Raw genomic sequence first — 14,756 nt, forward strand, 5'->3', positions numbered from 1 at the left:
AAATTGGTGCTGGGCAGGCTCTGTATAGACACTGAGCTGTATCCCCAGCCTGAGGGTGAAATACAGGCTTCAGCTTTTCTGTTAAGGAATGTTTGGCCCTGTCTTCACCACCTTGATTTTTGAAAAATCTCAGATTCTGATTTTCCTCTTTTTTGTGGTGCTAGGGACTGATTTTTTTTTTTCCTTCAAAGAATAGATTCATCAAGGCCTTGTTGATTTTTGTGATTGTTATATCTACAACTTCATTAAAACTTATTATTTTTCCGGTGTAGTTCAAGAATGCTAATGCAGTCATGGAATATGAAAAAATAGCAGAAATGGATTTTGAGAAGCGAGATTTTCGGAAGGTAAAGTGCAATTTACCCGTTCTCACAACATTCCCCTCTGTGTGTGTCTGTCCTGTGTTAGTTTTGTGTATGTGTTTGATATTGCTGGTTCCTTTCTGTCTAGCTAATCATGCTGTCTCCTTCCTTTTTTGCATATTTTATAGGGACATCTACAAGAGGGCAAGCGCCACCTCTCTAGGAAATGCCATTTCTCTGTGATAATTAAGAGAAATAGTGTGTTAGAAATAGTAAATTATTACTTACTTGAATTTAGCTTTTGACCTGTTGTTTTTTTTTCTTCTCTGAAAAACAAGTTTTTTTTTTTTTTTCCTTAATTATATTTGGCTTTATGATAAAAAGCAAAGTGAGGGCTGGGGTTGTGGCTCAGCAGTAGAGCACTTGCCTAGCATGTGTGAGGCCCTGGGTTCGATCCTCAGTACCACATAAATATAAATAAATAAATAAAGGTATTGTGTCCAACTACAACTAAAAAATATTGGGGAGAGAAAAAAGACTGTGTTGAGTTCAAGCCCCCCCACACCCCACCTTCCTTAAGGGCATTTAGAAATCATTTTCATTTAAGTTTCAAAAGGTAAGATAGGTGGTTTTTAACCTTTTGGGGACCATCTATCAGGAGAGATTTTTGGAATCACTTAAGTTAGTAAGCTGAGCAGGGTGTTACACACTTATAATCCCAGCTGTTTGGGAAGCTAAAACATGAGGATAGCAAGTTCAAGACCAGAGGAAGCAATTTAGTGAGACCCCATCTCAAAATAAAAAATAAAAACCAGGCATGGTGACACACGCCTATAATCCCAGTGGCTTGGGAGGCTGAGGCAGGAGGATCACGAGTTCAAAAACAGCCTCAGCAACTTGGCAAGGCCCTAAATAACTTAGTGAGACTCTGTCTCAAAATAAAACAGAGAGAGAACTGGGAATGTGACTCAGATGTTAACCATCACTGGGTTCAATCCCTGGTACCAAAAAGTAAAAAGAGGTGGGGATGTAGCTCTGTGGTAGAGGGCCCTTGGGTTCAGTCCCCAGTACCACAACGGGGCGGGGGGTGGGGGGCGGCTGGGGTTGTGGCTCAGCAGTAGAACACTCTCCTAGAACACAACAAAAAAAAGTAGTGAGTTCCATCCAAGGAAGGAGAGTTGGTGCTTTCTGTGTCAGAGGCTTAATGTTTGATAAAAAGGGATGCAGTTGAGAGCCAGCCATTCCTAACTCATACACTGTGAAGGTCTTTTATTTGGTAATAAATATATCTGATAAGCTTATGCAGAGTCCCAGTATTGACATCCCTCCCTTGTCTACTGGTTTTAATAATCACAGTGTCTTTGTAGTGTGATTCATGTTTGTTTTGTGTGTGGGTTTTTGAAGAGAATTCTGCATGCTGTCACGTTTTCTGAGGTTTACATAGGCAAAAGCTTTGTCTCAGAAGGCAGTCTTTTGGGTTTCTTTTCTCTCTTACCCATTCTGGAGCCAGAATCCCGAGTTTGTGACAGAATCCTCTGTTTGTGACATCCCAGCCCCCCCACTGTAGCTCATGGTGATGTCACAAATGAAGAATTATGATCCTGGCAGGGGAAACAGATGAACTTGGAAGAAACAAAGATCTTCTTTGCCTGCAGCTGTCCCTAGTGGGGACGTGGGGAGTTGGGGGGTGGAAAGTGAAGCATTGAACCTCCAACTGACACTCCCCATGATGAGTAGAGCCAGCTCTGCACAGACCGTTGTTCTTGTGAAGGCAAAAGGGTGTGGCTGCTGAAATTTTTACTGACTTCTTTATACTCTCCTCTTTTTTCTTGAGGGGGAAAAAGCACCACCACTCTACTTAATACCTAAATGTTCATTATTGTTTTAGAATTTCCAGTAAAGTAATCTAGGCCACTGGAGGAGAGACATGCCTGTTACTGCTATGTTGCTGCCCTAGAAAGTTTGGTGAACATAGTGTTGACCTGCTGCCCATGTTTTTTAATTTCTTCTCCTCTCCTCTCTTTTCTTGTAATACTGGGAATTGAACACAGTGCCTTGTGGATGCTGAATTAGATCCCCAACCCTTAATTTCAGTTTTTTAATTGATACCATTCATGGTTCAAAAACTAGAAAGTATAAAAAAGTATTCAGGATGAGTGTCCCTTTAAACTTGACTTCTGTTTGCCCCATTCTCTCCCCAGTCAGTTATCTATTGCTCTCCACCTCCCAGTGCTGGGTGGGGATCAAGTCCAGGGCTTTGCACATGCTAATCAAGTGCTCTACCACTCAGCTAAGCCCCCAACCCCTATCCATTATTCTTGGGTCTCCTTTTTGTTTTTGTTGGTGGTGTTCAGTATCAAACCCAGGGACTTGTGCATGCCCATCAGATGGTCTGCCACTGAGCTACATCCTAAGCTCTTCTACTTTTTTTTTTTAATTATTGATGTACCTTTATTTTTTATTTATTTATATGTGGTGGGATCGAACCCAGTGCCTCACACATGCTAGCAAGCGCTTTGCCACTGAGCCACAACCCCAGTCCCTCTCCTACATTTTTGTTGTACATAAATTCTTAGTTTTCTTCTTTTTTTGCATGAAAGGTATTGTGTTATTCACAATTCTCTACCTTTTTTCCCCATTGAGTAGCTCTTAGAAATCTTTCCATAGTAGTACATGGAAAATTTCATTCTCTTTCAGAACTCCATAGTATGCCATTATATGAATGTTTGTGTTGATGTAATTTGAGTTATCTCTATTTGTAACTTTTCAGACTGCATCTATCTTGATGGCTATAATCAAGTTCTTGGAGGGAATGGGAATCCCTTAATTCTAGATTTCTTCTTTGAGTCAATTTTTCTCAGGGAGAATCTTCCAGAAATAACAGCTATGCCAAAAATGAAAGCTAAGAGAACAAACTTCTAAAAACAGAAAAGAGGAATATATTGAGACCCTTTATGAGGCTGGAAGAGTAAATTAATCCCAGCTTAATTGTGTGTGTGTGTGTGTGTGTGTGTGTGTGTGTGAGAGAGAGAGAGAGAGAGAGAGATAGGGAGAGACTGGAGATTGAACCCAGGACCTCAAACATGCTGGGCAAACACTACCATTGAGCTTCATCCCCAGCCTTTTTTTATTTGGAGAAAGGGTCTCACTAAGTTGCTTGGGTCCTTGAAAAGTTTTGGGGATTCAATAAATTGCTGAGCCTGGCCTCAAACTTGTGATCCTCCTACCTCAGCCTCCCTGATCACTAGGTTTACAGGTGTGAGCCACAGTCTCCAGCTAGATTATTATTGCTGTTCCTTGTTTTGTGGTTGATAGGCTAAGCCTGATGAATTATACAAAGTAGTAAATAATTATATTTGTGAGGAAAAAGTGGCTTTTGGTCAAAGTCACTTTGGGTTTGGATTCACTGGAGGCAGCTTAGCATAGTGAGTATAGATTCTGGAGTCTTAGGATATCTTTTAAAACTGACTCCTATTTTTAATCATCTACTAGCTTTGGTAACCTTGAACATTAGCTCTCTGTTTCTTAACTGTCTTACCATTAAAGTAAAGATTATGATACTAACATACTTTATAAAATTATGAGGAGCCAGGAGTGGTGACGCATGCTTATAATCCCAGTGACTTGGGAGGCTGAGGAGGAAGATCACAAATTTGAGACCAGCCTCAGCAATTTGGCAATGTCCTAAGCAATTTAGTGGGACCCTGTCTCAAACTAAAAAACAAAATGGGGTTGGGGATGTTGCCCAGTAGCAAAGCACCTCTAGATTCAATCCCCAATACCCTCCCCCCCAAAAAAAATTGTAAGGATAAAACGGGTTAATATGTAAAGTGCTCAGTAAATGTTTGCTATTGTTATCATTTGGATTAACTGCTCTCCTCTTTTCAATATTTTGATTGAATGAATTAGGTATGTTTTTAAAACTTCAAGCTGGCTAGGGGTGTAGCTTAGTGGTAGAGTGCTTGCCAAGCAAATGTGGGTTCAGTCTCCAGCATCACAAAAGAAAAATAAATAAACTTTGATATTACTTTTTTGCTCAACAGTGGATCCTGGGAACTTCTTTGAGCTTTTAATATGTTGCTGTGATTAAACTATAAAGTTAAAGACATTTCTAGAATCTAAGATGAAGGGCCTTATTTACTTTCTTCTTCCCTATAGGTTGTTTTCTGCATGGACCGTGCCCTAGAATTTGCCCCTGCTTGCCATCGCTTCAAAATCCTCAAAGCAGAATGTTTAGCAATGCTGGGTCGATATCCAGAAGCACAGTCTGTAGCCAGGTATGCAGTGAGGCCATTTCAGAATTGAGCTGCCAGATACTACTGAACTGATGCTGGCTGGTTGCTCTTTATAACAGGAATTGTGGATATGTCAGCTAGGGCTGATCAGACCTTCCTGGGACATAAAGCCAAAGATTAGACCAAATTAGAAAATCCATAAAGTATATAGGATATAGTAGTATAACAGGTATTTGAGCTGGGTATGTGAAAGAACAAATTGTATTATGTGAATTTTGGGGTTTGCTTTGTTTTAACATAATCCTTTTCCTTCTACTCCAGGGGTTGGCAAACTCTATAAAGGCCAGATAGTGAATATTTGTCTTTGCAGGCCATAAGGTCTCTGAAAGGACTTATCTATTGTAGTACAGAAGCAGCCATAGATAATAGATGCATGAATAGGTACAGCTATGTTCCAGTAAAATTTTATTTACGAAAGTCAGTGGCACTGAAAGGACATAAAACCCAACTATTTTTTATTTTTTAGTTACCAGTGGGTTTTCTACTTTATTTATTTATTTATTTGTGGGGCTGAGGATTGAACTCAGGGCCTCAAACATTTCCAGGCTACTGCTCTACCGCTGAGCTACAACCCCAGTCCTAAAACCCAACTCTTTAATCTTTTTATTTTTTTAAGTAATTTGTCTTGACAATTAAAAAAAAAAAAAAGTCAAGGGGCTGGGGATGTAGCTCAGCTGGTAGACTGCTTGCCTTGCATGCACAAGGTCCTGGGTTCAATCCCCAGCATCACACACACACAAAAAAAGCCAGTGGCAGTGGGGCTGGGGTATGTAGAACACATGTTTATCTTGGCGTGCACAAGGCCCTGGGTTTAATCCCCATTACAACAAAAGGAGGAGGGGGGGGGGAAGCAGGAAAAGAACACAGTGGTAGAAAGGATTTGCCTTCTGTCGCCTTTAGTTTGCTAACTCCTGTTCTAGTTTAAAAAGAATTGTGAGACAGAAATGCATTGATGCTGGGCACAGTAGTGCATGCCTGTAATACCAACGATTCTGGAGGCTAAGACAGAAGGATTGCAAGTTTGAGGCCAGCCTCAGCAATTTAATGAGGCCCTAAGCAATTCAGTGAGAATTTGTCTCAAAATAAAAAGGGCTGGGGATGTGGCTCAGTGGTTAAATACCCCTGAGTTTAGTCCCCAGTATCCCAGGGGGGAAAAAAAATGCATTGGGCTGGGATGTAGCTCAGTGGTAGTGTTTGCCCAGTGTGTGTAAGACTTACGGTTTAATCCCAGCACCACCAAAAAAAAAAAAAAAAGTGTGAGAGTTGTATTAAAGATGAATACAAACTGGGTATGGTGGCACACCTGTAATTTGGAAGGCTGAGGCAAGGGGATCATGAGTTCAAAGTCAGCAGCTTAGCAATGCCCGAAGCAACTCAGTGAGACCCTGTCTCTAAATAAAATATTAAAAAAGGGCTGAGGATGTGGCTCAGTGTTGATTGAGCACCCCTGGATTCAATCTCTGGCACCCACCCCCCCCCAAAAAAAAAAAAAAGAATATGGTGGTCTATTTGGCAAGATTTGGGGAGAGTTCTTGGGAATCTTGACTACATTTTAAAAATTTTGGGGTGTGTGTGTGTGTGTGCGCGCGCGTGCGCAAGGCAGACTTACTTCTGACAGAATGAAGTGCTATAGAATCTAGCTAGCAAGCAAGCCTGGGTGGGCAGTCCACCTATTTATATACCTAATACAGGGCTGCTCTTCATCTTGATTGGAGGTCTCAGGGATACAGTCTACACAATTGGCTAATTTTAAAATTAGGGCAGGCAAAGGGAAGGACTATAATTAAAATGGCTACAATTGAATCCACTTAAGGCTGAATACTCTATTTTGAAAATGGACCACCAGACTTTGTTCCTCACATTAAAATATTTCCAGTTCAAGGGCTGAGGTTGTAGCTCAGTGGTAGAGCGCTCGCCTCGCATGTGCAAGGCCCTGTGTTTGATCCTCAGCACCAAATAAATAAATAAATAGAATAAAGTTATTGTGTCCAACTACAAAATATAAATATAAAAAATATTTCCAGTTCGATAATAACAACTTTACATTTTAATACGATTAATAATAGATATGTGATAAGGAAAAAAATGGCCACAAATTGTAGTAAATGGTCAGGATATTCCAAACCACAGCTAAACGTGACTCTTTCTGGCTTTTGCAGTGACATTTTACGAATGGATTCCACCAATGCAGATGCTCTGTATGTACGGGGTCTTTGCCTTTATTATGAAGATTGTATTGAGAAGGCGGTTCAGTTTTTTGTACAGGCTCTCAGGATGGCTCCTGACCATGAGAAGGCTTGCATTGCTTGCAGAGTAAGTTCTAGGCATGCTAATCTGGATGGGAAAGAAAACTTCCTTTCACTTTTTAGATGGTTGGAGTAGATGTTTAAATCACAAGGAATGTGATAGCCCCTCTTACTGCTTTATAAGGATGCTTGATCTTTTCATAGAAATTATTTCAGGACTACTTTTATTTACTTAAAGGTAAGTTTGATTATATGGGTCAGATCCTTTTAACAAGTTTAGTTTTGTTTTGTTCCTTTTCTCCTTAATAAAGAAGTTAGTAATTCTTGGCAGGCGTGGTGGCGCATGCCTGTAATCCCAGTGGCTCAGGAAGCCGAGGCAGGAGGATCATGAGTTCAAAGTCAGCCTCAGCAAAAAGTGAGGCACTAAGCAACTCAGTGAGACCTTGTGTCTAAATAAAATATAGTATAGGGCTGGGGATGTGGCTCAATGGTTGAGTGCCCCTGGGTTCAATCCCCGGTACCCCATGAAAAAATAATTCTTTTTTTTTTTTTTTTTTAATTAGTAACTCTTACTCTGGGAAATTTAAACCTGGGCAACAGTTCTCACTAGTGGTGTTTTTCAAATCTTGGTTTACCTTGTGCATTGTACTGGAAGCACCAGTGAGCAACAAGTAGTCTAAGCGGTAGCCGTAGGGGCTGTTGTGGGATGCTAAACCCTGGGATCCAAAAATTGAGACTAGATTCTGTCCTCACTGTGCAGTGATCAGAGGTTTTCTGGCTGTGAACTGACCTCGCCTTGTTCATCTCTAGAATGCGAAAGCACTCAAAGCAAAGAAAGAAGATGGAAATAAAGCATTTAAGGAAGGAAATTACAAGCTAGCATATGAACTGTACACAGAAGCCCTCGGGATAGACCCCAACAATATAAAAACAAATGCTAAACTCTACTGTAATCGGGGTACGGTTAATTCCAAGGTAAGTACTTGGTCTAGGTCTTGGGACATATGAAGATATATATAAATATTTATTTTTTAGTTGTAGTTGGGCATAATACCTTTATTTCTTATTTATTTATATGTGGTGCTGAGGATTGAACTCAGGGCCTCGCACGTGCTAGGCAAGCACTCTACTGCTGAGCCACAACCCCAGCCCCTGGAGATATTTTTAAGGGCTATCAAAGAGATCTTAGGAAATCTGCCCAATAAGGGTAAACCAGCTGAAAGAGGGAAGGGTGTTTTGGAAAAGTATCTCAGCTTGTTAGGAAAGGCAAGCTTTTATCTTTTCAGTCGAATTTAGAGGTACTTTAAAAACAGTTTGGGAGGATATTCCCACCTGTTCTTTCTCAAGGTATCTTTCCTTCAGGAAGAGAATGGCTAGGGGTTTGGGATAATTTTAAGCAAGTATTACTGCTTCTTTTTGCTTAAGCAAGAGATCATTTATTTTTTTAGGAATGATTTGGAGGAAATGGGAGTATGAAGTAGTAGATTTTTCCTGTACTGTGACTCTGGTAACCATGTATGATTGAAAATGACCTGAGTATTCCTGAGGCCCTTTATAGCATAAGTAGGCGTCTTGCTCTTGGCAGACTTCTAGTAGTTTAAAATTGCAGTCATAGGGGGATGGGGTTGTGGCTCAGAGGTAGAGCACTTCCCTGGCATGTGAGGCACTAGGTTTGATTCCCAGCACCATAGATAGATAGATAGATAGATAGATAGATAGATAGATAAAATAAAGGTCCATTGATAACTAAAAAAAAAATTTTAAACTGTAGTCATAGCTGGGTGCAGTGGCATGGCATACGCCTGTAATCTCAGTGACACAGGAGGCCGGGGCAGGAGGATTCCAAGTTCAAAGCCAGCCTGAGCAATTTAGTGAGACCCTAAGCAACTTACCAAGACCCTGTCTCAAAAAGTAAAACTGGTTGGGGATTAATCACTCAGTGATTAAGCACCTCTGGGTTCAATCTCCAATATCAAAAAAAGGAGGGGCTGGGGATGTAACTCGGTGCCCCTGGGTTCTATCCCCAGTACCACCAAAACAACAACAACAACAAAAAAAAAAAAACACAGTCATTCCCTCTTTTTTCTATTGGCCTCTGAAAAAGTGGAGGGCAGGAACCATCCCTCCTGTATTCCATGTTTTGGTTGGATACTGATGTGGAGTGGTAGAGGTGGTTTATCATTTCAGATGACTACTTGGTTTGCATCACATAGTAATGAAACCAATTCCAAATTTGGTATCCTTAACCTTCTGAAATAATGGCTTTTTCAGTGACCAAGAATACTTATTCGGGCTGGGGATGGGCTCAAGTGGTAGCGCGCTCGCGTGGCATGCGTGCGGCCCGGGTTCAATCCTCAGCACCACATACAAAAAAAAAAAAAGATGTTGTGACCGCCGATAACTGGAAAATTAATATTAAAAAAATTCTCTCTAAAAAAAAAAAGAATACTTATTCACAAACAAGACCTACTGTGACAGTTAGGGGTCTGGCATTGAGTTGTACTGTTAGAATTTTTAAGCCATGCTCACAGCTTTTGGGCTCCCTTGGTCACCAAAGATGTGAAGTATGACTGCTCTCTCTCTCCTGAAGCTTAGGAAACTAGATGATGCAATAGAAGACTGCACACATGCAGTGAAGCTCGATGACACATATATAAAAGCCTACTTGAGAAGAGCTCAGTGGTAAGTGCTTCTGGAGGGTGGGGGAAGAGGGAGTTGCCCCTGGCCTACCAGGGGCATTGCATTGTGGATGATGAAGCAGACCCGGGGATGTTGTGAGGTCATTTGGTCCTTCCCCCTGCCTCTAGGTGGGATTGTTCCAGCCCTAGACTATCTTTATAGACCTCCAGCGGAGGAGATTGCACAAGCTCCCTCAGTCTCCCATGCCTGTGTCTAACGCCCCTCACGGTCAGTAAGTTTCTTCTGATGCCTGACCCAAATTCCTTTTTGTTAAAAGTTTAAATCCATTTCCTTTGGAGAGTTTATTTTGTATTGTACACTTTTGCTCTAACTTAGCACAGTGCTTGGCACATAGGTGCTCACCCATTAAATGTTTTGTTGAAATGAATGTGTGGTGCTTGGAAGAGAGGAATAAAAGTATCTCTCAGAGACAGTTGAAGATTGTATTTACCCTGTTTGTTCTGGTTGAGGGAAAATAATCTTAGGGTTGAAAGGGGCTTAATCTGGCTCAGTCTCTCAGCAGTATAAGGAACCTCCTTTTGAAATATCCTTGATGGGTAGTCTGCTGGGTGTTTTAAGCAGAGAGGACTCCCTGACAAGGTGATTTATGAACCTAGATTATGCCTGCCAGGTCCAGTGCCCTCATTTGTCCCAGAGGCTGGGTGCTTTCTGGCTTTCTTCTGCATCTTGTTGTGAACCCACCAGAGGCTAGGATAAACCTCTCAGAAATTATTTCGTCTGCCTGGGTATGGTGGTACATGCCTGTTAATCCCAGCAACTTGGGAGGCTGAGGCAAGAGGATCATAAGTTCAAGGCCAACTTCAGCAACTTAGCGAGACCCTGTCTCAAAAAGTAAAAAGAACTGGGGGTGTCGCTCAGTGGTTAAGTGCCCCTGGGTTCAATCCCCAGGACCAAATAAATAAATAAAATCATTTTTTCTTGCATCATATTATTCCCTAAGCAGAGAAGAATTTCTGTCTTTAAAGAGTCTAAAGGGAGACATTTTTGTTTTATGCCAGTCTTCCAACACCTACTCCATTCCTTATTATAAACTGTCAGATCCAAAGAACAGGTGCTGTTGTGATGCCTCATGAGTCACTATTTTAACTTCCCCTTGTCGTCACTGGTACAGGATGCCTTGCAGACTACCTCCCTTTCATTTTCCCAAAATTGTTGCACTTAAAATAAGAAAACTGATGCCACTTGTGTGTGTGGGGGGGGGTGGGTGTTAATGAATTTTTAAGTGGATGACTAAGTCCAAAAGTCTGTAATTCCATGGACTTAGAGACTGTAAAAACCAGCCTCATTGCATCTTCTGCATTCTGGTGGCAGACAAAAAGTGTCCTTTGACCCAACAAAAGAGTTGTTTTAACAGACACAAAATTCTTTATACAGGAAGTTGTTCACTGCATTTTAATGTAAAATAGTGAAAAAGAAAAGGAGAATATCTAGTGGGAAGGGGTTGGATGGATAGTTGACTCTGTATTGACCCAAGGTAGTGCTTTACAGTGTTTGAATAGGGAATGGAAGGAGAGCGGTGAATTCTTGATTTGTTAGAGAATGAAATGAAGGATTATTTTTTTCTTTGTATGTATACATACAATAATAAGAAATCGGGTATCACTTTGATCAGATAGCTCCTTATCTTTGAGGTAGAACTGTCCTTGGAGTGGCTTTGCCTTTGAGATTTTACCTTGGGGAGAGCATGCACTATTGGCACAGTTGCTGCTTGACAGCAAACCCCTCCATCAGCTGGGATTGTTTGGGCAAAACTAAAATTAGCTCAGGCTAAAACTTTACCAGAGGCCTAACCATTATCCCATTCTGTCTCAGTTTACCCTTAAGTTGGGGAGATGCTAGATGTTTGCTACATACCTGATCATAAGTGAGAGTTCTCTCTTTTCCACTAAAGGCTTATTTACTTTTCTACTTTTTCCCCACATTTAAAAAACTTTAAATATGAGGTTATTATTGAATTTTTAAAAGTGTGACATAAAATGTAAATCACTGTAGTATGACTGTTCAATATATTATGTCTGGGCCTAAAAAGGTCATCAGGGTTACTTATTTGTCAGAGTACTCTACACCCAAGACTGTCAGTTCTCAGTTTTCTTTTACTTTTATTTCAAATTATATTACACTTCATTCTGCAAATTGTTTCTCTGAGCTCTTTAAGTAGCATTTATACCGTTTTCGCCAATCATTGGGCGTTTGTTGTTTTTGTTTGATAGTTTGTATATAGGACTGAGGATTGAATCCAGAGTGCTCTGCCACTGAGGTATATCCTCAGCCTTTTTATTTTTAATTTTGAGACAGGAGCTCACTAAGTTGCTTAGGGTTTCAGCCTCCTGAGTAACTGAGATCATTGGTGTGTGCCAACATACTTAGCATGGCTTTGATTTTTTAAGGTCTTGAATCAAGATGTTTCCTGAAAATCAGAGATGCCTAAGATGTTGAGCTCTTTTGGCCAGCCATGTTGTTATGAGGTTCCCTGCCCTGGCCTCCAAGGCGAGTGGAGGTCTTCCGTGATTGCAAGTGCTTGGGTAGTAGTAGTACATGTCTCTTGTCGAGCAGCACAAATTGCACTGCATGATTTCTTCCCTATGCCCAGCTGCTGGTGTGTCTCTGGAACAACTGCCACAGTCTGTTAGATTGAGAGGCGAGTCTTGGTGCTGGTGACCTTATCAGGACATGGAAAATGCCACTTGCTTCCATGGAAAAGATAAAAGAGCTGGCAATCTGCCTATTAAGTTAGATTCATTCCATCGAGGCCCGGAGGCCCTTCTTTTCTTGTGTGCTATTGAAGTAGAAGCAAACTTGTGTTTAGAGTTTCCTTTTCTGTCACTTGACTTCCATCTCTCAGATTGACTGGTGTTATGGAAGCATTTGCCAGCAGCTATCACCTTGGACTTGATCCTACTAGTGGCTCACTAATCCCACTTCTGCCCTGGATCAGAGCTAGCCCTGCATGTTTATGGCACGAAGATTTCAAAGCTCTTTCATATTCTTTTTTTCCTCACTTGGATACTTTCTCATGTGTGTTTTAGCTCTGAGTAATCAACTGGGCCTTCTCCTTGCCTTTCCTACAGCAATCCATCTGCCTCTTGGGTGGCTCTGTGTCATGAGGACCTTTTCCCCTTGATTACTCTCCACTCAGAGCAGAGCATCACTTTGCTGGTTGGGTGCAAGTGCCATGAGGCCTCTCAATTTTTTCTCTGAGGAACTGATAGCTAATTTTTTTTTTTTTAGATTAAGGACTCTCTGTTTCATGAAGTATCTTGCCAAAGTGTGTGTCTCTTGCTTGAGCCATGCCTTTTCCCCTAGAGACTATTGCTATCTATGTCTGAGCACTATTGCCCTGTACTTCCTTCTCAGTTACATGGACACAGAGCAGTATGAAGAAGCAGTGCGGGACTATGAAAAAGTGTATCAGACGGAGAAAACAAAAGGTAACCTGGTACAGAGCATTTGTTTCTTTGTCAACTATGTGGTCTTATTTATAGGCCCTAAAACACAGACACAAGGCTGTTTGATTCCTGCCTCAGGGGGTGTATGTGGAGCTTATTTTAACCTCCACCAGGAGGAAGTGAACAGAGGTCCTTCCTGGTTGGGGGCTTGGGCACTTATGTTTTGGTCCCAACCCTTCCTTGTCACTTTCACTTCTTTTTCTGTGTGGTGAAGCTATTGTGAGGAACCTAAGTTTGAGATTTCTCTTTTTCTTTTTTTTAATATTTATTTTTTAGTTTTAGGTAGACACAATATCTTTATTTTACATTTATGTGTGCTGAGGATCGAACCCAGTGCTTCTTGCTTGCTAGGCGAGCACTCTACCACTGAGCCACTACCCTAGCCCAGTTTGAGATTTTTCTTAGTTTCCAAAAGAAAACATCCTAAAACCCCTGGTATAATTAAGTCTTCTATTTCTAAGGCAGCTGGGCTGGGACCTGGAAAGGGAAACCAGAATCACATTTGTCTATTGATGCCACATGTCTCCCTTTAGAACACAAACAGCTCCTAAAAAATGCACAACTGGAACTGAAGAAGAGTAAGAGGAAAGATTACTACAAGATTCTGGGAGTGGACAAGAATGCCTCTGAGGATGAGATCAAGAAAGCATATCGGAAACGGGCCTTGATGCACCATCCAGGTTAGAGCTTGTGGGAGAGGGGCATGCTGGGAAGAACCCTACAGGCAGGCACACAACCTTGCTCCGTCCTGGGGGCACTTTGAGAGGGTCTTCAGTAGAAATAAGGGGGTTCCAGAACCAGAGTCCAAAATCAGAAATGATGAAGTGGTCTTTTCTTTTAAACTTTGTTTTCTTGAGACTTTAATTTCATCTGAGTTTTGTTCCTTTTAGATCGGCACAGTGGAGCCAGTGCCGAGGTTCAGAAAGAAGAGGAGAAGAAGTTCAAGGAAGTTGGAGAGGCCTTTACCATCCTTTCTGATCCCAAGAAAAAAACTCGTTATGACAGTGGACAGGACCTGGATGAAGAGGGCATGAATATGGGTGGTGAGTTGATTGGGGCATCTGGGATGCATCTAACACCTGTGGAACGTTGACAGCTTTCTAAAGATGCTCCAGAGGGAGAGTCTATATGTAATCAGTTCATGACAACACAGTAATTTGTCAGTCTTCCCTTGATGAGTACCTATGTTTCAGGCACTGTGTTGAGCCCTGCAGATGAATTAGGTTGGTTCTCTAATGCTAGGAACCCACTGTCTAGGAGGTCACAAATGGATGGATCCTGGGCCTAATCTGATCCTTAGTCTAAGCAGAATAATAAACATAGACTCAAACAAAAGCAATCAAGTACAGCAGTTCACAGGGTGCAGGGTGGGCTCTAAGGGGGTGGTGAGCACTAGCAAGGAAAGGCTTGGAAGTATAGAAAGTGACCCCTTCAGGGATCTGTAAGGGGCTTGGTCTGGAGGATGTAAGGATAGGGTACTAGAGACAGGCAGTGAGTGTAAGAGCAGCAAGTAGCTGGATCAGATCTCAGAAGGCTACAAGGGTTATATGCAGTAAGGAATAGCCGAATGTTATCTCCCCCCCACCCCACTGCAAAGTATGTGCTGTTATTTGTGTGTGTCATACATTCCTGTAAACCCTCAGATCTTAATTCCCAAAAAAGACTTAGCATGAAGAAAAGTACAGCTTTTGTCAGTGTGACTGAAGGGCTTGATCAGAGATAACAGTGGTACTGAACTGCCCATAGCACACAGACCACATTCTGTGC

General features: G+C 41.5%; 1 protein-coding gene across 6 annotated transcripts in view; it reads left to right on the plus strand.

Moving 5' to 3' along the window:
• Window positions 1–14,756, plus strand: part of Dnajc7 (DnaJ heat shock protein family (Hsp40) member C7) — a 33,724-nt gene that overhangs the window by 16,885 nt on the left and 2,083 nt on the right. For all 6 annotated transcript variants that reach the window (XM_071603992.1, XM_027947233.2, XM_071603993.1 and 3 more), the window contains 8 exons: window positions 273–347; window positions 4,461–4,579; window positions 6,757–6,910; window positions 7,654–7,818; window positions 9,434–9,525; window positions 12,898–12,971; window positions 13,523–13,669; window positions 13,880–14,032. In XM_071603992.1, coding sequence (XP_071460093.1) covers window positions 273–347; window positions 4,461–4,579; window positions 6,757–6,910; window positions 7,654–7,818; window positions 9,434–9,525; window positions 12,898–12,971; window positions 13,523–13,669; window positions 13,880–14,032 — 979 coding nt within the window. The remainder of the gene's footprint in view (window positions 1–272; window positions 348–4,460; window positions 4,580–6,756; window positions 6,911–7,653; window positions 7,819–9,433; window positions 9,526–12,897; window positions 12,972–13,522; window positions 13,670–13,879; window positions 14,033–14,756) is intronic.

Source organism: Marmota flaviventris, chromosome 17, assembly GCF_047511675.1.
Source record: "Marmota flaviventris isolate mMarFla1 chromosome 17, mMarFla1.hap1, whole genome shotgun sequence".
NCBI lineage: Eukaryota > Metazoa > Chordata > Mammalia > Rodentia > Sciuridae > Marmota > Marmota flaviventris.